The sequence below is a fragment of the Myotis daubentonii genome, chromosome 6 (genome assembly GCF_963259705.1).
Source record: "Myotis daubentonii chromosome 6, mMyoDau2.1, whole genome shotgun sequence".
Classification (NCBI taxonomy): Eukaryota; Metazoa; Chordata; class Mammalia; order Chiroptera; family Vespertilionidae; genus Myotis; species Myotis daubentonii.
The window spans coordinates 85,994,755-86,019,655 of record NC_081845.1 but is presented as its reverse complement, the minus strand read 5'-3'; the positions used below and the strand labels follow the sequence as shown (position 1 = coordinate 86,019,655).

General features: G+C 53.7%; 2 protein-coding genes across 3 annotated transcripts in view; both read left to right on the top strand.

Annotated features, from left to right (window-relative positions):
• The first annotated feature begins 869 nt into the window (after positions 1–869).
• On the top strand, positions 870–10,833 carry SRF (serum response factor). Its single transcript, XM_059701617.1, has 7 exons — positions 870–1,774; positions 3,331–3,597; positions 5,179–5,440; positions 5,983–6,102; positions 7,065–7,256; positions 7,628–7,704; positions 8,442–10,833. Exons 1-7 carry the CDS (start codon positions 1,253–1,255, stop codon positions 8,535–8,537), a joined length of 1,536 nt encoding a protein of 511 aa, XP_059557600.1. The 5' UTR covers positions 870–1,252; the 3' UTR covers positions 8,538–10,833.
• Positions 10,834–11,706: 873 nt separating this feature from the next.
• Positions 11,707–24,901, top strand: part of CUL9 (cullin 9) — a 37,315-nt gene continuing 24,120 nt past the window's right edge. The window contains exons 1-11 of one of the 2 annotated variants that reach the window (XM_059701613.1): positions 11,707–11,946; positions 13,247–13,850; positions 14,436–14,590; positions 14,925–15,425; positions 15,937–16,072; positions 16,221–16,414; positions 16,672–17,077; positions 18,310–18,502; positions 21,507–21,714; positions 23,744–23,940; positions 24,295–24,512. In XM_059701613.1, coding sequence (XP_059557596.1) covers positions 11,809–11,946; positions 13,247–13,850; positions 14,436–14,590; positions 14,925–15,425; positions 15,937–16,072; positions 16,221–16,414; positions 16,672–17,077; positions 18,310–18,502; positions 21,507–21,714; positions 23,744–23,940; positions 24,295–24,512 — 2,950 coding nt within the window. In that variant the 5' untranslated portion in view covers positions 11,707–11,808. The remainder of the gene's footprint in view (positions 11,947–13,246; positions 13,851–14,435; positions 14,591–14,924; positions 15,426–15,936; positions 16,073–16,220; positions 16,415–16,671; positions 17,078–18,309; positions 18,503–21,506; positions 21,715–23,743; positions 23,941–24,294; positions 24,513–24,901) is intronic. The other variant, XM_059701614.1, reaches the window with a different exon arrangement.

Below are 24,901 nucleotides of genomic sequence, written 5' to 3'. Positions count from 1 at the left end.
GTGTGTGTGTGTGTGTGTGTGTGTCTGGCTTAAACTTTCTTCTCGGCTACACTTTTTCCCAGGCCTCTGCACTGGCTGAGGGGTGGGCTTTATCCCTGGGACCACCCCCTCCCCATCCCATCCCGCAGCTGGAAGTCTTCACTGATCTCCATCTCTCTCCTCCCTGCCCCCATCGGGGAGTCAGACTATCTCCCCGGTCTTTTCCAGATGTACGTCTGCCAAAGACCTCCCCCAGTATAGATGATGATGAATGAGGACTGGAGAGCCGGCCTGGTGGGAAAGTGTCGTCGCCTTGAAAAGAGAAAGAGAAAGGAAGTCGGGGGGTGGGGGAGGAGAGTTGGAACGGAGTGGCCAGGGGGCGACCAGTCTGGACACTAGGGACCCAAGCCCCCGCTACTCGGCCAGCTCCTTTGCCTCCCTGAGGAAGGCGTGGGTAAATGCTCCCTGCACCCCGGCGGAATTTGGGCTGTTATAGCCTTTACTGCGGCCCGCACAATGCACTCAGGAACTCCCCGGGTGCTTGTCCCCAGCCCTTCCAGGGCCGGGCTCCCAGCGTGCTCCCTCTCGGCCGCAGGACCGCGCTCCAGTCCCTGCTAGGGCTCCTCTCCGCAGGTCCCGCCCAGTCCGCCTCCCACTCGCTGTCCTGGGGGTGGAGTCGCACCGCCTCTCCCTTTCCTTTAAGAGGCGTCGGCTCCGCCCCTTTCGGAGTCGCGGTCTGACGCCCGAGGACTGCAGCGAGTTCGGGATGTTTATGCAAATAGGCGCCCCCTGTGGGCCAATGGAGAGCGGAGGTGCCGGAACGATGGACCAATGGGGCGGGGGCTTAGGGGCTCACCATATAAGGAGCGGCCTCGCCATAAAAGGAAACATTGTATCTCTTTATATGGGGGGGAAGGGTCGGGGGATCCCTCGCCGCCTGCGCGTGGTCCCGGCCCCCTCCACCCGCCGTCCCCGCGGTGGCCAGCAGCCTCTGCCCCCGGGGGGACGCTGACGGCCGCCGGGCGCGCCGCCGTAGCATACGGATAGGGGGCGCTCCGCGCGGCCTGGGGCAACCCGGGCCACAGGGGCAAGAAAGTGAGGGCCCAGGTCGGCCCGGGCGTGCAGGGGCCCCGGGTTCGCAGCGGCGGCGGCGGCGGCAGTGATAGCGGCACTAGCAACAGCGGGAGCGCCGGGGTGAGCCGGGAAGCCGATGGCGGCGGCGACGGCTCCGATTCCTCGCTGACTGCCTGTCCGTCCTCCTGCACTGAGCGCCATGTTACCGACCCAAGCTGGGGCCGCGGCGGCGCTGGGCCGGGGCTCGGCCCTGGGGGGCAGCCTGAACCGGACTCCGACGGGGCGGCCGGGCGGTGGAGGTGGCGGCGGCGGCGGCGGCGGCGGGACTCGCGGGGCTAACGGGGGCCGGGTCCCCGGGAACGGCGCGGGGCTCGGGCCGGGTCGCCTCGAGCGGGAGGCTGCAGCCGCCGCGACAACCACCCCGGCACCCACCGCGGGGGCCCTCTACAGCGGCAGCGAGGGCGACTCGGAGTCGGGCGAGGAGGAGGAGCTGGGCGCGGAGCGGCGCGGCCTGAAGCGGAGCCTCAGTGAGATGGAGCTCGGCATGGTGGTCGGCGGGCCCGAGGCGGCGGCGGCGGCCGCGGGGGGCTACGGGCCGGTGAGCGGGGCCAAGCCGGGCAAGAAGACGCGGGGCCGCGTGAAGATCAAGATGGAGTTCATCGACAACAAGCTGCGGCGCTACACGACCTTCAGCAAGAGGAAGACGGGCATCATGAAGAAGGTACGGGCCCGGGAGGCCGGCCGGCCGCGGGGAGCCGGGAGGGTGGGGACGCGCAGGGGGCGCCCGGGAGGAAGGCAGCGCCCGCCGCGGCGGAGGTGAGAGGCGGCGAGTCCGCGGGAGGCGTGTGGGAGGAGATGGCTCTCACCCCGGGACAGTGCAAGGGGAGGGGCCGCCGGGGAAATGTGGGGAGAGGGGAGCAGCCGCGAACGCCCGGAGCAGAGGGGAGAGGCGCCGAGGTGGGAGTGACGGGCGCGGGAGGGGAGCCGGGCCCTTGCCGAGGGAAGGGGCGAGGCGTGGGATTGGGAAACCCAGGGATCCACAGTAGGTCCGTTGCGCTGGTGTTGGGGAAGGGCTCCCCAAAATCAGGGAGCAGAGGAGCAGGTATGGAGGTGAGGAGGCTGGAAGCGGTGTCACAATGAGGGAGCAGATGTGGGAGGGAGGTGGGCACCTCGGAGGTAGCGCTAGCCGGAAGGACGGGCGAGGCTGATGACGGAATGGGCTCCGAGCTCCAGGTGAGGGAGCAGGGAGCAGGGCAGGAGGACGGATGCCGCCCTGACCCGCAGGGGCCGAGCCGGGTCCTGCATGGCCGTGTGTCCTGAATGCCTCCCCCGGAGGCCTGCACACCCCCTGGAGACGGGCTTCAGAGTCCTCTGCCTCTCCGGCAAGTGGATGCCCGGCCCTGGGGAGAACCTGTGCGTGGAGTTTGGTGGGAAGGCGGGGAGGTTTGCAGATGCACCTAGCAAATCCTTTTCTGTGGTTACCCAGTGAAAAGGGGCGAGGAAAGGAGTCGTCTTGGGGTGTAGGAGATAGGGGACAGGGTGGAAGCAGGAGAACGGGGAGGGAAACAAGAAGCTAGACTTCTGGAAAAACTGGCTGGGGTTTCGGTTTGTTCCCTACAAAAGTCAGAGCTGCTGCCAAGGTGGGTCTGTGGACCTTGTTGGCTGTGAGGAGACCATCGTGGGACCACCCCGTTCTGGGCTCATGGCAGGGTCGTGGCTGCTGAACTAGCCCCCACCTGCCATCAGCCCGGACACTGCTGTATGAAGACAAAGGAAGAAAATGGGTAGCACACACAGTGTTACAGGGCAGGAGACAAACGGCAACAGGTTAGTTGCCTGTGCCGTTTCTGGGAAGGAACATGGGGCATTTTAGAGTTTAGGTGGCTCCCCAACGCTACACATCAGCCCTGATGTCTTATGTGGGTCCGGACAGTAGTGACTTCTAGTACAGCAGCGAGGTCGTCCTTGTCCTCGTGACAGTGAGGAGGGGATGGGAGCCATCTCTCTGAGGCCGGGCACCAAGCTGTGGTGAGGGGCAGGTCCTTGGGCCCCGGTGTGTCCGCTGGGGTTATGTTCTGTCAAGAGGGGGTTGGAACTGTGTGCAGGCGGGCATTTTCCTGCTCCGGTTCACCTTCAGACGTGCTGGTAGGACCACCCCTGGAGAGGAAGGTCATGATGGAGTGGGGCGTGGTATCCCTGTAATCCGCCCTCTCTCCTGCTCCCCAGGCAGGTAGAGGGAAGTCTGCTGACCGCCCCATCTCCTCCCGTTATCCCCAGGCCTATGAGCTGTCCACGCTGACAGGGACACAGGTGCTGTTGCTGGTGGCCAGCGAGACAGGCCATGTCTATACCTTTGCCACTCGAAAGCTGCAGCCCATGATCACCAGTGAGACCGGCAAGGCACTGATCCAGACCTGCCTCAACTCGCCGGACTCCCCGCCCCGCTCAGACCCCACCACCGACCAGAGGATGAGTGCCACGGGCTTTCAGGAGACAGACCTCACCTACCAGGTGTCTGAGTCCGACAGCAGTGGGGAGACCAAGGTGTGTTTGGGTCCCCCATCGGAGGGCAAGGAAGGGGAGGGACTTGACCGGCAGAGAGGGGAGGGGGGCCCCCTCACTTCCTCACCGAGGACAGGTGGTAGGTGCCCACCGGTGTGGAGTGGAGCCGGGTCAGCACCCCTCATCCTAGGGGACAGGTGTCCATCCTCGCTCTCCCGACAGGAGGCCGGCCCACTCGATAAGCGGGCGGCCTCCGTGCCCATATAAGGCCGGCTCCGGCTCCGAGCCGGCCTCCCGCCTGCAGCCCGCCCGCCTGGCAGGGCCCTCGCATTCCTCCCGCCAGCTGTCTCCCGCTCGGGGTGGGGGCGTAGCTCAGCCCGGCCTCCCGCAGGCCGGCGCACTGGCGAGTAGGAAGCAGCCCTCGTGGGTTCCAGGGCCTGGGAAGCCGGCGCTGGGTGCAGGGGGGCTGGCTGCCTGGGCGCAGACTACCTGACTAGCCGGTCACCTACCTCCTCAGGATGTCCGCCGGGGCACCTTAGGGAGGGTATTCCCGGCTGCTAGGGATGCCGGCCCTAGGCACGCCTCCCCCTTCCTTTTCCCGGTAAGGAGAGGGGGCGGAGCTTCCTTCCTAGTTCCTCCGGGTACTCCGCCTTCCGGGTCCTTCACCAACTGGCCAATTGGAGGGAGCGGCACTGTTTGCCTTAGCAACGCCGTCACCAATCAGGGGCCTTGAGCGCGTCCGCTTAGCAAACATCCCGCTCTGACCAATCCCCAGTATTTGAGCCCCTCAGTCCTCCGGGCTTGGCTCTCAGCCCCCGGTTTCCTCCTTCCCCTTCTAAAAACAAAGGCTCCCTGAGGGGAAAGGCAGTGCTTTAGACTTTCCCCTCATGTGGTGGCATCTGTAATAATTTTTAAACTCTTAGCAGTAGGGCTTACTCACAGAAAATTATGCTGGATGAATCCATTCTTTTGGTAATTAAAATCTTAAGTATTTGTCATAAAGTGCCAACCCCCTAAAATCTCTCTCAAGCCATAAGTTCCCTGGAAAAACTTTCGGTCCCTATCTCAGAAGCCTGGCAAATATGAGCTGGAAGGACCCGTTTAAAGAGGGCACAGTAGCCCAGTCCTCTCACACTTACAGAAGAAAACTGGAGCTCAGAAAGAGTAAGTGATTTTCCCAGGGTCACACAGATGGTCATTGCCAAAGCTGGGAGCAGACGCCTGGTGTCCTGATTCCCCAGCCAATGTGATGGCCATAGTCCACTGGGGCTGAACTCAGGGAATTATGATGACCATATTTATCATTATCTTATGTTAAATAAGAGCAGCAAATACTTACTGCTCTTTGTATGTGCCAGGCATTGTTCTAACTTCTTTAAGTATGTTAACCTATTTATTCTTCACAACACCTGTGGGGTAGGTATTATTACCCTCCTTTCATAGACAGGAAACTGGAGCATAGCAGTTCAATAACTTGCCCATGGACCAGGCAGCAGATAAAGGTCAGAGCTGTGATTTGCACCCAAGCACACTGGTTCCGGTCTGGGCTGTCAATCCACATTAAGCTCCTGCAGGGGCAGGGTCTGGTAGAGGCTCACTGCTCCATCTCTACTCTGGGTGTAGGACTCACTGAAACCGGTGTTCACAGTCACCAACCTGCCGGGTACCACCTCCACCATCCAAACAGCACCCAGCACCTCTACCACCATGCAAGTCAGCAGCGGCCCTTCCTTCCCCATCACCAACTACCTGGCACCAGTGTCTGCTAGTGTCAGTCCCAGTGCCGCCAGCAGTGCCAACGGGACGGTGCTGAAGAGTACAGGCAGTGGCCCTGTCTCCTCTGGGGGCCTCATGCAGCTGCCTACCAGCTTTACCCTCATGCCTGGTGAGTCACAAGGGGCAAATTGAGCATGGGAAGAGTGGGCTTAGGGTTGGCACAAGGAGAACCTCTTCCCCTGCTCAGAAGGAGGGTGGACAGGGGGCCAGGGCCCGAGAGAAGCCGTTGGCAAGCATGCCCCTCCCCATTGGAACCTCTGTTATCCTTGTCAGTAAGTATCAGCCATATGCTCTGGCCTTGTCTAGCCAGCCCAGCCCTGTGTCCCCCATTGCCACAGGGACAGTAGACATTCTGTCACTTCCCTACCTTGACTAGAAGGCAGATCATGTCCCTGATGGGTCAATACCAACTTCCTGAAGAGGAAAGAGGCAAGGCCTAGGACGGGAGGAGGAGGGAAGAGCAAAAGCAGAGTAGAGAAGCCCCTCGAGTCCAAGATTCAGGACAGAAAGGGCCTTTTTGGCTCCCACAAAAGATAGCGATGGGAGTTGGGGAGCAGTGTGTCAGACCCTGGGCATGTGGGTGTTTGAGGGTGCTTGGTGCAGGTGGTGGCTGGGTAGGACAGAGCACAAGTAAGTCTCTGTGTCTCCTAGGTGGGGCAGTGGCCCAGCAAGTTCCAGTGCAGGCCATTCAGGTGCACCAGGCCCCACAACAAGCGTCTCCCTCTCGCGACAGCAGCACAGACCTCACGCAGACCTCCTCCAGCGGGACAGGTATAGCTTGAAGCTCTGTCACTTTTTAATGTGGAGACTGAGGCTATTGGCTTAACCCTTATTCTAATCCTTAAGAGAAAGTCAGGTGGGGGTGGCGGGGTTTTATATCCTGCCCTGCAGTAGGGCTGTGGACTCAAAGAGGAAATTAGGGACCATTGAAGCCACCCTCCTTATTCAGATGAGAAGCCTGAGGACCAGAAAGGAGAAGTTACTTGCCCAAAGGTTCACATTTGCTTAATTACCAGGAGGATTTATAGAGCGGTTGTCTCCTTGTGGGAGGGTCTCCTAGGTTTAGAGTAGCCATAATTTCCCTCAGGATCTCCAGTCATTCCAGATAGGGTGAGACACTTTCAGAATAAAATTACTTTTCAGTTCTTGTTATTTACAACCTTGTTATCCTAAATGTGATCTATGGAGGACCAGCATCACCCTGGATCTTGAGAGGAATGCAGACTTTGAAGCCTCACCCCAAACCCACTAAATCAGAATGTACATTTTTAACAAGAACCCCGGGTGACTGTATGCACATTCACATTTGAGAAGTGCTAGTTTAAAAGATGCATTTGTTAGCCACACATTTAGGAAGAAGGAGGAGGAATGAAAACAAATAAAAATACTGAAGCTCCCTAAAGGGGGAGTAGTATCTGAGTTGCCTTAGGTTGGGTCAGTTACTGTAATCTTAGTTTTTCCCAGGGCCTTAGGGTCTTAGAGTAGAGAATCCAGCAAATAGACAATTAAATAGCACGATGTGATAGGATACAATTAAAGGCTGGTGCTGTTGTGTTCAAGAAAAAATAAGGCTTTTCTTAGTTGATGACAGGTAGCAGAGGAACGAGTCTTGTCTAGCCGCTGACCTGGGAAATGGCTAGAGAGCTCTGGCGGCTTGGAATTCCTGGGGGTGGGATGGGAGGTATCCGTGGGGACCAGTGTCAGCCTCGCTGACATGTGTCTGTATTTGCCAGTGACCTTGCCCGCCACCATCATGACGTCATCTGTACCCACAACTGTGGGCGGCCACATGATGTACCCCAGCCCCCATGCGGTGATGTATGCACCCACCTCGGGCCTGGCTGATGGCAGCCTCACCGTGCTCAATGCCTTCTCCCAGGCGCCATCCACCATGCAGGTGTCCCACAGCCAGGTCCAGGAGCAAGGTGAGTTGGGGGGCAGGGCTGAGAAAAGGAGGACCATTATCTCCCTTATACACACACACAGACACATACACACACACGCTTTCTCCCCCACCCCCGATATATATGTCCACACATACATACATAAACTAAGATGCTCTCCATGCTTCTACACATATACACACAGATACTTGCATACACACTCTGGGGCCCATGCTTGTCTGCTTAGACACTCATGCACACTTGGACACTCACACATGCACTTGGACACATTGGACACTCACCCTAGGGCATTACATCTGAGACTCACCCAGTCATATGTGCATTTATCAGCTCCAATAACTAGAAGTTTCTCTTGAGCAAGCAATTTGAGTATCTCCCGTTTTCCAATGCAGGTGGCGTCCCCCAGGTGTTCCTGACAGCACCATCTGGGACAGTACAGATCCCTGTTTCTGCAGTTCAGCTTCACCAGGTAGGTGGGAACCCCTTTCACCCCATCCCAGCCAGCCAACTACTTTGTTTGTTTGTTATTATTAAATCCTCACCCGAGGATATTTTTTTCCATTGATTTTATTTTTTAACTTTTTCCAGGTCCTCTTTTTATTTTTTATTTTGAAAAAATATATTGTTATTGATTTCAGAGAGGAAGGGAGAGGGAGAGAGAGAAACTTCAATAATGGGAATCATGGATCCGCTGCCTCCTGCATGCCCCCTACTGGGGATCAAGCCCACAACCTGGGCATGTGCCCTTGATCGGCATTGAACCCAAGACCCTTCAGTCCACTGAGCCAAACCGGTTCGGGCTTTTCCATTGATTTTTAGAGAGAGTGGAAGGTAGGGGGAGAGACAGAGAGAGAGAAACATCAAAGTGAGAGAGACACATCAATTGGTTGCCTCCCGCATGTGCCCTGACCAGGGCTGGTGATCAAGCCTACAACTGAGGTACATGCCCTTGATCAGAATCAAACCCAGGACCCTTCAGCCCTGGGGCCAATGCTCTAACCACTGAGCAACTAGCTAGGGCCAGCCAGCTACTTCTTTATCTTGACCTTGGGGATTTTATTACTAGTTAGTCAAAGCTAAGATTCCTAGCCAGAAGGCCTGTCTGTTTTCCTGGTCAGACCTGTGGTGGGCAGGCAGGCAAGCAGGAGGTCTGAGCTGGCTGATGTGTTCCTGCCCTCATTTCCTGACACATCCACTTCCCTCCAGATGGCTGTCATAGGGCAGCAGGCCGGGAGCAGCAGCAACCTCACCGAGTTACAGGTGGTGAACCTGGACGCCGCCCACAGCACCAAGAGTGACTGATCTGCCCTGCCGCCCTGGACAGATGGCCCAGGGGACGGCACCACTTATTTATTGTTGCCTTTTCACGTTTTCTTCACACACATGACGGGCCGCAGGAGGGAGGCGGGGAGGAGCAGTGGGCAGCCACAGGACTGAGCCCTCTCACTCCAGCCAAAGAAATGGGCCAGCCTACCCTCCACCCCGGCCTCCCTCACTCTCCCCTCCTTCTGGCTCCACCTCCCATTCTGTTGATGGTGGGGCTGCCCCCCCTCCTCAGACTTCCCTTGCCAGCTTGGCTCCATGTTTGCCATGAGTATTAGCTTTCCCAGTGGACCGTGCCCCACCTACCACAACAGATCTTTGTGGGACTAGGTACCATCCTCCCCCCCACCTCGAGGAAGCAATGGGGTCCTCTGCCCAGCCTCAGTGCTGACCCCATGTCAGTACTGTGTCTGCCACAGGCTGGGTCAGTAGAGCCCTCCCCAGGGAGCCAGCTGGGGAGATGGGGCTGCTTCCCTCATGCTGCCGCCTGCAGCCCCTGCAGCTCCACGTAGCTGGGCCTGTGCAGGGAGCAGGTCCCCGGGCCGTCTGCCCTGCCTTGCCGCTCCCTTGGGAACTCCAGGGGCTCCCGGATTGGAGGGAACCATCATTGTTCCTTCTCCCCATCTTCCCCCCCCTCCTCCCAGCTGCTTTACTTAAAGTTGATTTTGAACTTTTTATTTGAGGAGACGAAGTGAAAACAAATCTATAAATATATATTTTTAAAATATTTAACTTTTTTTTATGGAGTTTTTCTCGTCCCCCTCCCTGCCCAAGCTCCCCTTCCCTGGGGAGCCCTGGGGCTCCCCAGAACTGGCTGGGCCTCTGGGGACAGAGCCACCCCCTGAACTTGGGGCCCACCAGTGTGTGGGGGAGATTCTGGGATTGCCTGGTCCTGGGTTATTTCCAGGAGAAAACCGGGGGAGGGGCCCTCAGGCCATGCCACAATGGGATGGGGAGGGTGACCCACAGCTCTGGGCCTCTTTTTGCCCTCTAGGGCTGTTGTTAGGGAGAGGGAAGAGGGAGACCAAATGGTGGGGTGTCAGGTAGAGGAAACTGACTTCATTTGTGCCACATGCATGGGCATTGCAGCCTTGTGCTCCCCAGGCCTGCAGCTGCTTGGGGCCCAAGTTGCAGTGAGCAGGGTGGGATCTGGGAGGGGGTGAGAGGCAGGAAAGGGGCTCAGAAAAATGGGAGCAGCTCTTGGGCTGAGTGCAGTGATAGGGGAACCAGAAGTGGGCAGCTCTCCCAGGGAGTGAGCAGCTACTGTAACTTTTTAAAATTAAGACAAAAAGCCTTGAAGAAAATGACTTTATTTTTCTAAGTGTAACCTCAGTATTTATGTAATTTGTACAGGGGCCGTGCCCCACCCCCCACTTCCCCCTTTGGGGTAGACCTTCAGGGTGGGCCAACACGGGGAGGGTCTTTTACCCTGTGTCAGAGCCCACCTTCACCCCCAATATCCAGAAAGGAAGCTTTTTCAGAACCGGGCAGCAGTTGGGGTGGAGCTTTATTAACCCTATGACTGCCTTCAGTAGGAACAAGCCTGCTTCTGTGATTAGGTGAAGGGGTGGGGGGAGATTTTACGCACAGCCTAGTTATCAAGGGGATGATTTGCCAACATTTTTTGAGTCCCCCCTAACCTCTAACCCCCATTGCTGTCTTGCCCCAATTTCGGGTGCCAAGATAGAAGTCACCTTTCTGGGCTTTCTCCTGGAGAGAGCTGGGGCTTATGGGTGGCTTACAAGGCTGGGGCATGGCAAATCAGGGGCCAGAGAGTGGGGGGGCTTGGGACTCAGGTCTGTAACTGCCCAGCCCTTTTCTCTGCTCTTGTTTCACTCCACCCTCACTCACTCACTTCCCAACTCCCCCACCAGAGGAGGAGACCTTGATGAATTCCTCCTCTCCTTCCCACAAAAGACAGACCCAGTGGGTGAATCAGGCAAAGTGCTTATAATGTGTGTTGTGTGAGCATGGCCTTGGGAGAACATGCGTGCATCAGGGATAAGGTGGCATTTATATGTGCAGCAACCCTTGGTGTTTCCCTTCCTTGGTGGCTCTGGGGTGTGTATGTGTGTGTGTGTGTGTGTGCATGCACACGCGTGTGCACACTTGAGTGAATGTGTGTGTGAATGTGGGGTGTGTATGTCAGTGATTTCTACTTCCTGGGATGCTGACCCAGGAATAGTGGACATGGTCACAGTCCTATGTACAGAGCTTTCTTTTGTATTAAAAAAAAAATACTCTTTCAATAAATGTATCATTTTTGTGCACAGACTGTGGGATCTTTGCCTCTGTTTTTCTGTCTAGGGAGGGACGGAGGTATGAACAGGAATTAAAGCCCAAAAGCTGCTGCTCTGAGAAGGAAGCCTAGTTGCTTGGTGAAAACAACCGCAACACTTAGGAGTGCTTTGCCCTGTTAAACTCTGAACGATTTAATTTAAGAAACATTTCGCCGGGCTTGGAGCCTTATCGACGTGCATGGCTTAGCTAGGTGCTTAGGTCAACACAGAGATAAGCAATTTTAATTAATAGAAACTGACTCTACCAATCTAAAGCATTGCTGGGGGGTTTGGGACACTCGTGGCCACGTGACCTAATAAAACCTCAAAGGACAGCCCTAGGTGGGAGCGTGGGTTGCTAGGTGTCAGGGGGAGGAGGGAGGCAGACCCAGAGAAAGGGAAGGGGGTTTTTTTCCAAGCTGATTGTGGACGGGAAGGGCTGCCTGCTGCTGCAAAGGCACGGGTCCACGTGACTGCGACCGCGGGCTCCGCCCGCCGCGGCCCCACGTGCAGCAGCCGTAGATACTGCGCATGCTCCGCTCCGCTGTGGGCCGCGGTGGGACCCGTAGACGCCCGGCTGGGCGTGCGCTCGCCGTGTGACCCGGAAGGGAGCCGCGGAGGAGGCGGGGCCAGGACGGCGGGACCGGCCTCGGGGTTCCAGCGCGAGCCCAGCCGGGCGGTGGGAGGTGAGAGGGGAGTTCCGCGTGGGCCCGATCCTTGCCCTCTCCCTCCCCGGCCCCAGTCGTAGTGGGGCGACGCCGGGAGCCAGGTCTTGCTCCCTGAGATTCGCCCGGTTTGTCAGCCTCCTCGGACCGCGTGTCTCCCCCATTCCCCCCCCCCGCTCTCCCCACCCCCCAAACCTGTTCCCACCGCCTTCTGGCCCGCACCGCCCCTGCCTTTCTGCAAGCTCGGGCCTGACCTCGCTGCCTGCACCTACCGGCTGTCTCTTCCCGCGTCTAGCCCTCATCTCCATGCCTCAGTTCACTGCTCCTTATAGTGGCCCCATCCCCCCGAATTTGGGCCTGGCCAGTCGCTCCACTTCTCCACCCTGCTCAGCACTTGTTGACCACCCCGTCACCGGTCTCCTTCCAGGCTTGTCCTGCCCCATGGTAACTAGACCCCCTGCTTCCATGGGGGTCCACATCCTGTGTTTCCCCCTCTCCACACTTTTTTTTTTTTACTCTCATCCTTGTACCCCAATATGACCCCTGTCCTGATTACCATCTCTTCATCTGGGTTTACCTTCCACTCTTATTCTCGCCATTCCCTGCTGCCCCACGCTTCTTGTCTGTTCCGGGTTCCTGGCATAGCCATCACCCCGCTCCCCTTCATGATCTGACTTCATAGTGTCCCATCGAGAACTGGCCTGCCTTCTCCAGCTAAGAGTAATGACACTAGATCATGTTTACAGAGCATTCACCATGCGCAGGGCAGCTGTTCGCAGTGCTTTACATGGGCGATCGTCAGTGTTTACTTGATGAGTTCAGTATGAATATCATTCCCATGTTGCGGAGGAGGAAACTGAGGCTCAGAGGTTAAGTAACTTGCCAAAAACTACACACATAGTAAGTCAGTGAGCCAGAATGCAGTCACATTTATCTGATGCTGAAATCTGCACTATATTGCCTCTCTCATACCTCCACCATCTCCTGACCTCATTCCCAGCCCTTCAACGCCACGATTACCACCTCCCTCCATAGCTGCCTGACTTAGACCCTCACCACACGTGTAGAATAAATGGAGGACGGGGTCTGGTCTTTACCTCCCATGATTTTATCTGGTTCCCTGGACCCCTCCTCCTTGCACAGAACTCTCATGTGCTTTTCCCATCCAGCCATCTGGATGTGGGTGTCTGCAGCCCACCCTCCTTTCATCGATATTCTCTATAGCTGCCATGGCCCACTCCTTTATATCTACCTTCCAGCGTTACCCTGTCATTTATTACCCCCCCCCCCCCCCCCCCGCTCACCCCTCTCCCACCCTGACTTTCCTCACTTGTTCTGGCCCCACAGTCTCCCATGCTGCTGTCTTTCGTGCTCATCCTTGTCATTCTTCTGAGTCCTGATCTGGATCCCTCAGACACCCTGCTGCTCTGCCTAGATTGTCCTGCTTAACTGTCACCTCTTTTTGTTACCTTGCCTGTTCTCATCTCATAACCTTTTCCATTTCTAAACCTCTTTGTTTTACCCTTAGCTGTTTTCACTCCATTCTTCCTTCTTGTATATATCCCAGAGTATGTTCAAGTTATTTATTTCATGCTATTCTTGGCCTTTCTACTTGGCCCCTAAATTCCATCATGCAACCTACCAATCACCACCCACCCTGTCTGTGTCTCAAGATTCTACCCCCTCCATGTAGTCTTCCCCCTTACTCCATATTACCTTTATCTTTTCTGCTTGTGTGTCCCAGGAGGTCAGGATGGTGGGGGAACGGCGCACTGGGGACCTCATGGTGCCCTTGGGGCCTCGGCTGCAGGCATATCCTGAAGAGCTCATTCGACAGCGTCCTGGGCACGATGGACGTCCTGAATACCTGATCCGATGGAGTGTCCTGAAGTGTGGGGAAGAGGGTAGAGTGGACGTGGAAGAGGGCAAGGCAGAGCACATCCTCATGTGGCTGTCAGCCCCCGAGGTCTATGCCAACTGCCCCATGCTGCTGGGTGAGTGGGCTCTATCTAAAGGACCTCAGCGTGAGCCAGCGGGGGGTGCAGGAAGCTTTCCCCGAGACCCAGGAGGCCTGGATGACGTGGCAATGGGAGAGATGGAAGCTGATGTCCGGGCGCTGGTGCAGAGGGCTGCCAGGCAGCTGGCAGAAGGTGGGACCTCGAGCCTCACGGCCGCTGTGCTCCACACCATCCACGTGCTCAGCGCCTACGCCAGCATCGGGCCCCTCACTGGGGTCTTCAGGGAGACAGGAGCCCTGGACCTGCTCATGCACATGCTGTGCAACCCCGAGCCTCAGATCCGGCGGAGTGCGGGCAAGTTGCTGCAGGCTCTGGCAGCCCACGACGCTGGTAAGAGACAGCCAGGGGAGGAAGGCAAGAGAATGGGGCCACAAGGAGTAAGAACAGGAAGAGGAAGGATTTCCCAACTCTAACACCAACTCGATGCAAAGGAAAACTATAGCTGAATAGGCTATTGCCTATTAATCTATGTAGGATACAGTGATAGGAACTGGTTTGTTTGTTCATTCTCAGTGCAATGACAAAGAAGAGAATAGGGTAGGTTTATATTTTTAAACTGTGGGTTGAGATTCATTAGTTGGTGAATCCTCTATTCTTCTTCCCTCTGTCTTGGGTGGCGCATAGTTGTAAAACCAGTTTGGTGAGTTATAACCAACATTTTAAAAAAATGTTAAAATATTAGTATTAGCACTTAAGGTAAGTTTTGTAGCAGTTCAGTGTAAGTTTTGGAGTTCAGTGTATGTTTCAGGTATAGATGTATACACCTACATCAGGCTGCCATGTAAAATGTATATCTTACTGTGAGTCTCAGCCACAAAGAAGTGAAGACCTCGGGCAGGGGATGGAGAGTCTAGGAGAGACAGAGGGAAAGTATCGGGGATTGAGGAGAGGATACGGATTGGGTGTGGATTACAGGGAGTCGGGCTCACGTCCTTCTGTCACTGAGCCAGCAAGATGGCATCGAGCAGCACATGGACTTTGACAGCCGCTATACTTTGCTGGAGCTGTTTGCAGAGACCACATCCTCTGAGGAGCACTGCATGGCCTTTGAGGGCATTCATCTGCCTCAGGTACTCAGCCTGCCTCAGGCTGTGGGGCACATGCTGTTGTAGGCCTTGGGCATCGTTTCTGACAGTGTGGTTCAGGACTGCCTCAGCGTCAGAGCCACCTGGGAGATGGTTAAAACGAAGGTTCATGCCCCCTCCCCACTCGGAACTCCTGAGATTAGAACTCAGGAATCTGTGTTTTAAGACACCTCTTGGGTGTTTCTCATATAAATCACAGTTTGAGAACTATAGGTATGAGGATGAGGCCTTTATGTTTTTCTGTAGAGGATGCTATTGAGGGGAAAGGAGAGGGGCTAAAGCTGGGAGATGAACCTACACCACAGACTGTTCCCTGCAGATCCCAGGAAAGCTGCTCTTCTCCCTGGTGAAACGCTACCTGTGTGTCACTTCCTTGCTGGACCAGCTGAATAACAGTCCAGAGCCCGGGGCTGGAGACCGAGGCTCCCTGCCCCCAGGGGAGGAGAAAAGCCGGGGGCAGCGGGAGCTGGAGTTCAGTATGGCTGTGGGCAACCTCATCTCAGAGCTGGTGCGGAGCATGGGCTGGGCCCAGAACCTCGGCGAGAGGGGCATGTCGCCTCCCCGGCCGTCCCGGTCCATCTTTCAGCCCTGCATTTCAGGCCCCAGCGGTTTACTCCCCACCACGGTTGCCACCCCCAGAAGGCAAGAGCGGGCCTTCCGCCAGCGTTATGAGTTCTCTAGCCGTAGCGGCTATGGTGAATACGTGCAGCAGACACTGGTGCCGGGGATGCGCGTGCGGATGCTGGATGATTACGAGGAGGTCAGTGCCGGGGAGGAGGGCGAGTTCCGGCAGAGCAACAATGGCGTGCCCCCTGTGCAGGTGAGCGAGCGCATGGCGGTGGGACCCTGATGGGGATCCTTTTGGGTGGCGCATAGCTGGGGCTTCCGTGCAGGAGACTGGCAGGCCACCCAAGGAGAAAACTCCCAAGGGAACTAGACTGGGTAAAGGGGATCAGCAATCGAAGGGGGGCTTTCGGGGGCCTGAGAAAATCTGGCCGGAGTAGGTGGGCTATGAGGTCAAGGAGAGACTCACACCCAGGAAGCAGAACCCCATATATGGAGACACCCCTGCCCCCTACCCATGTGGTTGGCTGGGAGGGCGTGTAGAAGCAGAGGCCATCAAGGTTTGGGAGAGATGAGAGGCAGGGCCTCCACTGACAGGGAAAGGGAGCCTTTGGCTATCCGGAGGATTTCCCAAGCCTAGCCAGGTGTGCATCTGAGGGCTGTGTGCCCCCGGACTTGGCCCAGCATGCCCCCTCAAGCCTGCACAACCCAGGACTCAGATGGTGAGCCCTCTCTGTTCTCCTTCCCTCTGTCTTGCTCCATACCAGGTCTTCTGGCAGGCGATGGGTCGCACCTACTGGGTGCACTGGCACATGCTAGAGATCCTGGGCCCTGAGGAAGCTGCTGTGGGTACAGCTTCAGCAGCTGTGGAGAAGGGGGCAGGACCCACTATGTTGGGCACAGGTGAGTCTTAGAGGGGACATGGACCTCGTGTCCCTGAACAGAGGAGGAGTGGCTGGGATGAAGCCACTCCTGATCCGCAGCTGCCCCAGAGATTCAGAAATCCACTCTGTCCCGGGCGGGTGCTGAGACCCTTTGCCTGTGTTCTCAGCACTTCCCTCCTGGGACTGGAAGCCTGTGGATGGGCTCTACTCTTTGCCATATCTCCAGCCTGAGCCTCAGAAGAATGAGAAGTTGGGATACCTGACCCAGGCTGAGTGGTGGGAACTGCTCTTCTTCATCAAGAAGTTGGACATATGTGAGCAGCAGCCAATTTTTCAGAATCTTCGGGAGAACCTGGATGAGGTATTACGGGCCTGAGACACCTAGGGGGTTGGTAGTGGGGTTAGAAGTGGGGTTGTCCAAGGGAATTCTAGATACAGGAGTGCTTAGGAGGAGGCTGGTGCTGTAGGTTAGAGATGATGAGGGGCGCTGCTGTGGGAGGAGACAGAAGCTGTGAGGGTGCGGTATGTAGGTGTGTGGGGCATGGCGAGAGGTGGCCACTCTTCCCTGGGACCTTTGTGTCTCTTGTCCCTGATACGCGTACCCCCATCTGCTGACAGACCCTGGATGAAAGGGCCCTCGGTGAGATCTCCGTGCCCAAAGAGGTGGCTGAAGGTCTTCTGCAGGTTCTCTGGAATCGGTTTGAGGGGAGCACCCTCAGTGACCTGCTCAACTCCAAAATCTACACCAAGTACGGGCTGCGACCTGATAAACTAAGCAGCTCATCTTCTTCCCGAAGTCGCTCCTGTACCCCAGATCCAGAAGAGGAGATCAAGTCAGAGGCCAGGTTCTCAGAGGAAGAGACCAAGTCCCCCAAAGCAAAGGCTGAGCCCCACAAAGCAGAGGCAGAGGCTGCCAAGGGAAAAACGCAGCCCCCCATGGCACAGAGTGATTCACAACTGTTTAACCAGCTTCTGCTGACTGAGGGAATGGCTCTGTCCCCCAAAATAAAGGAGGCAGCCAGTGGTGAGTTATGTGCCGGGAGGGGAGGGCATTCAAGTTGGAAAAAGTCCTGGGTGGTCCCCAGAGAAATGGGTATTCAGAGGGAAAGACATGAAAAAAAGGTCATGTTAGCTGGTTTGGCTCAGTGGATAGAGTGTCAGGCTGCGTACTGAAAGGTCCCGGGTTTGTTCCAGTCAAGGGTATGTACCTCAGTTGCAGGCTCCTCCCTGGTCGGGGCCCTGGTCCGGCACATGCAGGAGGCAACCAATCGATGGGTTTCTCTCACATCAGTGTTTCTGTCTTTCCCTCTCTCTTCTACTCTCTCTAAAAATCAATGGAAAAATATCCTTGGGTGAAGATTTAAAGAAAAAAAAGGCCACGTTTGCACAGGAAATGGTTTGGAAGCATATGTCCGTTTTCCTTCCTCTGGCTTGATTGTGTCTCATCAGTCACAGCCCCTTTCTTCAGTGTCTCCGGGAGAGGAGTGCCCATCCTCCAGGGAATCTTTGTCTTCAGTGTTGGACTGTTTTTCTTTTTTAAAATATATATATTTTTTATTGATTTCAGAGAGGAAGGGAGAGGGATAGAAAGAGAGAAACAGCAATGATGAGAGAATCATTGACCAGCTGCCTCCTGCACGCCCCCCACTGGGGATCGAGCCCACAAACCAGGCATGTGCCCTTGACCAGAATCGAACCTGGGACCCTTCAGTCCTCAGGCTGACGCTCTGTCCACTGAGCCAAACCAGCTAGGGCCGTGGTCGGCAAACTGCGGCTCGCGAGCCCCATGTGGCTTTTTGGCCCCTTGAGTGTGGCTCTTCCTAAGCCTTAGGAGTACCCTAATTAAGTTAATGTACCTACCTATATAGTTTAAGGTTAAAAAATTTAGCTCTCAAAGGAAATTTCAATCATTGTACTGTCATTTGGCTCTGTTGACGAATGAGTTTGCCGACCACTGAGCTAGGGCAGTGTTTGACTATTAAGTGCTTTTCACAGAATTGGATATGTTCTGAATGCAAGCTACAGTGATGAATAATATATTAAAACTAGAGGCCTGATGCACAAAATTTGTGCAAGGGGCTCGGCTCTCACAGCCACGGCTTCATTGTTCTGCTGTTTGGTCTAATTAGCTATTAGCTCTTTATTATAGAGGATTATAGAGGATGTCAGTAGGAAAACTGGGCTTGACCTTTAAGGACTTCTAACGTGGAGGTGCCATATTTTTTTAAGCCACTGCCTTTCCCTCATCCATTTCAGAAATGGCTAGAGCCTTGCGGGGTCCAGGTCCACGCAGCTCCCTGGATCAGCAAGTGGCGGCTGTTGTGGCTACAGTGCAGATATCCAGCTTGGACACAAACCTGCAGCTCTCAAGCCTGGATGCCCTCTCTCAGGCTGTGGAGGAGGTCACTGAGCCGGACCACCCTCTGGTCCGTCCTGACAGATCCCTGAGGTTGGAATGGTGGAGAGGGAAGCAGTTTGGTTTCAGCTAGTGGGGTGGGAAGGATCTGTGAGATTAAGAATTAGGCTGAGGGTGAAAGGAGGGTCAGTCTGAGGAGCAGCAGAGCGGGAGGATGGACTATTACTGAGGCTAATATTGTCAGAGCATTTGTTTTTGGGCTTTAACGTTTTGCTTGCATTCTCTCATTAAGTCCTCCTATCATCTGAGGAAGATTCACTCCTATTCTCATCCCGTTGTATGGGTGAGGAAACCGAGGCTTAGGGAGTTTAACCAACTTGCCCAGAGTTTGACAGAAAGCAGAACTTCCGATTCAAACCTAGGAACTTTTGGCTCCAGAACTTGAGTTTTTTTCTTTTCTTTACCCTTCTTTTTTCCTACCTCCCTACTTTCTATTTTGAAATGGGTTTTTAATACTCCTTAATTATGTAAATAATATAAAAATACATTCTCATTTTAAGAGATCTGAAGACCATAAAAGAACATAGAATGAAAAGCTAATTTCTTTTCACCACTGTCATTCGGATGCGTATCCTTCTGACCTTCTCTAGTTTTACATTTGTTGGTGTGTTTGGATCTAGAACATTTCCCGAGTTTGTGTCTTAATATATGTAATCACGCTACATGTTTCTGCAACTTTTCTCCCACACTCAGTATGTCTAACAGGGCTCTCCATGTCAGTACGCATAGAGCTGCCTCAATATTTTCACTCTGCATAGGACTCTGAAATACGATTATGTCCAAGTTCAAATACAGAGTTTCCTTCACATCTGCCAACACTGGATATTAGCATATTTTAAGAATCTGTCTGATTGGAAAAATTTAAAATGATTGGTATCTCCTTGTTTTAATTTCTTAGTTCTAGTGAAGTTAGGTATATTTGCACTCATTTGTTGTGTTTCTTCTATAAATACTGTGTTTTTTGTTTCTTTGTTTTTAATATATATATATTTTTTATTTCAGAGAGGAAGGGAGAGAGAGAGAGAGAGAAACATCATTGCTTGGCTGCCTCCTGCACACCCCACACTGGGGATAGAGCCCGCAACCCAGTGCCTGGCTGGGAATCAAACCATTACGTCTTGATTCACAGTTTGATGCTCACCCACTGAGCCATGCTGGCCAGGCTCAATATTCTGTTTTTACCCTTTGCCCATTTTCTTACTGGGTCTTTTTCTTATTGACTTATAGACATTCTGGATATTAATCTGTTACTTATGTTTCAAATATCTTGCCTTTTTTTCAAAATCCTAACTATTTTGTCAATATAAAATGATTCATGCTCACTGTAAGAAAATGGGAAAATTATGAAGGTAAAAATCATCTGAAAACCTTTATGCAGAGATAGTCACTGTTAACATTTCCGTAAACACCCTTATTTATATTTCTATACCTATTCAGATATAGTACCTATGTGTGTTAACCCATTTGTCAGAACCATGACTGCAGAGGTCATATATATTTAAAGCGTATTTGACTCACTTTAAAATCATAAAGCATGAGAAAAGACAGATAAAAACAGGACTTCCCCAGTACCTGTATTTGCCTTCTTTTTCCAGAATTTCTCCTTTTGTGTTTCTTAACTCCATAGTTCATAGACTACCTCCTCAGCATGCATCTCTGTCCCTGTGGAGAAAGACGGCATTCTGGCTTTCCCCTCTTGTGATGGTCACTGTGATCTAGGGACTCGGGATACTTCTTCCTTCCCTTACGATAGCATTTCCTCTGGACCCTCTCTCTGACTCTTGTTGCTTATCTCTTAACTTTGTGGATAGTGCCTTTCATTGTGCTCAAGTTTTAGATTGTAGTGTTGCTATATTTTTCAACTTTTTATTTTGGCTTCTAGATTTTAAGTCCTACTTAAGAGGGGCTATCCTATTTCAGGATTACAAAAATATTTCCCGCCCTGGCCAGTGTGCTCAGTGGTTAGAGTATGGGCCCACGCACTAAAGAGTCTCGGACAGGAGGTATCCAATCTGTGTGTCTCTCTCACTTCGATTCTCTCTCTCTCTCTCTCTCTCTCTCTCTCTCTCTCTCTCTCTCTCTCTCTCTTCCTCTCTCCCTTCTCCCTTCTTCCTTCTCCCTCCACTCTCTTTAAAAATCAGTGGAGCCAGCTGACTTGGCTCAGTGGTTGAGCTGGTTGTCAGCCAGGAGGTCAGGGTTCGATACCAATCAGGGCACATACCTGGGGGGGCGTACAGGAGGCAGCCGATCAATGATTCTCTCTCATTCTTGATGTTTTTACCTCTCTCTCCCTCTCCCTTCCTCTCTGAAATCAATTTTAAAAAGCTAAAAAAAATGAATGGAAAAAATGTCCTCGGGTCAGGATTAACCAAAGTTAACAAAAATATATGTCCATATATATTCTGAAAATATTTGACTTTGACTTTTATATTTATTTTAAAACGTTTGCTATTTATTTTTGCAAATGAAGCGAAGCGGAGTTCCAGCTTTATTTTTTCTAGGTGGATAGCCAGGTGTCTCCACGTCATGTTTCGCATGGTCCTTCCTGTCCTTTCTGACTGGGATGCGGCCCTGGTCTCCCTTCTCATCTGTTGATCTGTTTGACTACCCTCTATTATCTCCAGAGCTTTCATTATTAGAACTTCATATTTATACTTTGACAACTAGTAGGCAAGTCTATTCTTTCTTTCCAAACATTTTTTGACTATTCCTGCATATTTCCCTTTCTGGGCCTGAATCTGCCTATCACGTTTAAAGAAATAAACTTTTTAGGCATTTTGATTAGAATTTCATTGAATTTATAGACTTATTTGAAAAGATGAGCCAGAGTTTGTAACCAGTTTGTTCTGCCGACTCCTTCATGAAGTGAGGAGCCAGAGGCAGTTAGACTGCCGTGGAGGGGGCATCAGGAGTGAGGCTGAGGCAAGAAGAGCAGGTGGGGAAGGGGAAGGGGTGAGGGACTGGAACTCGGTGTACAGGGCTAGGCGGGGAGTCAGGCATGACTCGGGGTGGGAAACGCCAATTTCTCTCCTCCCAGAGAGAAGCTAGTGAAGACACTGGTGGAGGTGCTGACCAACCAGGTGGGAGAGAAGATGGTGGTGGTGCTGGCCCTGCGCCTCCTGTACTTGCTCATGACCAAGAATGAATGGCGCCCCCTCTTTGCCAGGGAGGGTGGCATCTACGCTGTGCTGGTTTGCATGCAAGAATACAAGACTTCCGTCTTGGTGCAGCAGGCAGGGCTGGCGGTGAGTGGACTGGGAGTGAGTGAGGGGTGAGATGGGCAGGGTGGGGGACTGCTGACCTCGGGAGGTACTGTGGTGATTTACATCAGCGAGGAGACCTTGGGACCAAAAGATGCGGGTGGATTTAAGAGTTCCAGCTGGATAGTCTTGGAGATAGAGTGCCGCTTGAAGAAAGGGAGAAAGATGTCTGTAAGAATGACGGCAAGTTTGCAGTTGAGCAGCAGATGGATGAGGTGGCCATTTACTAGGTGGAAGAATGTTGGAGGAGGAGGAGGAATGGGGAGAAGTCAGGAGTTGGGTTTTTAGGTGTGTTGGATTTTCCATGCCTTTTTAGTTACAATTAGGTGTCTGGTTAAAGACTAATTTTCTAGATGTGACAGAGTAAGTTTTTACCCTTTGATCTGAGTTTTTACCCTTACACAGAAAATATCCCTTCCCATATGTGTGTAAAACAAAGCCAACATTGCCATTGTCTTGCCACCCTGGGACCAGAAAATGGAGAAGGGAGGCCCTCGTCCAGGGGAGCTTAAGAGAATTGGCTTCCAGAATGATCCAGGCATTCTTGCTGGCTGGCAGGATGTGGCAGGGTGTGCTCTGTATAGGCTGAGGGTCCTGGAGGGGTACAGGGAGGCCTCAGGTATGAGAATGCTTTCCAAGTACAAAGGCAAAGTGTGGACAGGAGCACAGATCCCCCTGGAGCAGGCTGTCCCAGGGAGAGGCGGGAGGCTCTTTTCTCTGTGGGCCTACTGCGTGCTGCTTCTCCCAAGAGCAGCCAAGCATTCATCGTCTAGGCCAGTGGTCAGCAAACTCATTAGTCAACAGAGCCAAATATCAATAGTACAACGATTGAAATTTCTTTTGAGAGCCAAATTTTTTAAACTTAAACTATATAGGTAGGTACATTGTTATTAACTTAATTAGGGTACTCCTAAGGCTTAGGAAGAGCCACACTCAAGGGGCCAAAGAGCCGCATGTGGCTCGTGAGCCGCAGTTTGCCGACCACGGGTCTAGGCCATGTCTGCTGATAGAATTCCCTGACCTTTTCAAGTTGCTTGACCATAATACAGCATTTGCCTCTTGCCCTGTAACAAAATTGCACCATTTTGTATCTAACATGAGGTCTGCAGAATTCAGCTAATTGGGAGAGAGTGGGGTAGCCCAAGGGAGAAAGCCTTATGATGAGGCAGCACTTGCTTTGAGGGCCCAGGTCTCCGGAGGGCGATTTTCCTGGGAATTATGTCTAATTCCTAGAGGGTTTCTTGGGAGCCAACTCTTTCCCCAGGAGAGACCTTCTCCACTCCAGTGGTAGAGTGTTCATCTTTATTTTTTTGTATAGTACCAGCAAACAAGTTTGCACATTGCAAGTATTTTTTCCTATAACTACAACCACTCTGCCGGGGAGGAAGCCCAAGGAGCCTTGTTGAGGAGGGTGGGACACTGGTTTTGGAGGCCAGGGGACATCGTTTGGGAGTGTTGGCATCTAAGTGGTAACTGAAGCTATGGGCGTGGCCCAGGTTGCCTAGGGAGGGCATGCAGAGTGAGAAGAGAAAGGGGACAGGAACTTGCATGTGTAAGGTCTAGGCAGAGGAACCCCAGGGAGGGAGGACAACCCGGCAGACATGAACTTACGGACGTCAAGGGAAGAGACGTTTCGCAAAGGCAAGAGCTGTCAAGCAAGAAGGAAACAGCTTCAAGGAACGCTTTTGCAGACAACTAAGTGCTGTGAAAGGGCCCCATTCTGAGGCGAAGCTACGGGAGGGCAGCCATCCCACCAGTTAGCCTTGGTGCCGGTAGAGAGAAACTGGACTCATTACCACCATTGAGCGTTAGAGTTCTTTGCTTTATTTTGTCTTTTTTCTTTGCTTTTGTTTTTTGTTTTTGTTTGTATTTAATGTCCCATCAGTGCCTTTTCCATTTCCATCTCTTACTCTGCTCCCCCAAAGTTTGAGATCTAGAAGGATGGCCTGGCTCTCTCCGTCCTCTGCCGGTGGCTCTGCTCCCTCCTAACTCTGCCTCCACGTCCCTCTTGCAGGCACTGAAGATGCTGGCCATTGCCAGCTCCTTGGAGAACCGCGACTTCTTTACTAGCCAGGATTCTGCCCACCCATTGTTCGATGTGCAGATGACCAGAGAGATCTTCGCCAGCATCGACTCAGCCACCCGCCCAGGCTCGGACAGCCTGCTCCTCACCATCCCTGCCGCGGTGATCTTGATGCTGAACACAGAGGGGTCAGGGCCTCACCCTCCGAACCTCAAACTCCCGCCGCGCCCCAGTCACCACTGCTCTCCCCACGTCTCACTGCCCCTCAGAAACTCCCTTGTTTGTGCCTCTGGGTGAAACTTCAGTGGCCTCTCTGACTGTCGTTGGGGGAACAGCCAAGTGCTTGCGGGCAGGGTGATGCCCAGCGAGCAGAGACACCCTGGCCTCTCCTTCCTTCTTGGGATTGGGCGGAGTGACCTGAGGCCGAGAACCCCTGAAGCCCCTTCCTCCCCAGATGCTGGGCTTCTCCCCGGTGTATCTGCTTCCTATTTCTGTTGTGTTCACTCTGTCAACTTCTTCCCGGGCCACCTCTCTCCTCCCAGGTGCTCCTCCGCAGTGAGAAATGGCCTGATCCTGCTCAGCCTGCTTTTGTGCAACCACCACACTCTGGGAGACCAGATTATCACCCGAGAGCTGAGAGACACCTTGTTTAGGCACTCGGGGATCGCCCTGGGGACGGACCCCATGCCCACCATACGCACCGTCCTCATGATCCTCTTCAACCGCTACTCGGAGCCGCCGGGCAGTCCTGAGCGCACAGGTACCATTGTGGGGAGGTGGTCTGCTGAGGAGCCAGGCAGTGCCCGCCGGCGGCCAGGAAGGCTGCCACTGGCGTCCTCAGACCTTACTAGAGGGACGCAGGGAGCCTTCAGGAAGTGAGTGAGGCTTTGGGGCTCAAGTTAGGTCTCAGGTAGAACTTCCTGCCAAGAGGGGAGGATTCCTAGAATAGGGACAAGGGAAGTGCCTTCTCTGAATGGCTTCCGGCGTGTGAGGTCGCCATCGGTGTGGTCTGGGTTTGGTCCGGTCTTACTGGACACCAAAAGGTTGGTTGAAGTAATTTATAGAGAGGCCTTTTTTGGTGAAATTGTAATTTACAGTACAGAAAGTTGATGACTAGAAACTGCTGTCATAGGGAGGAAACCCTTTGTG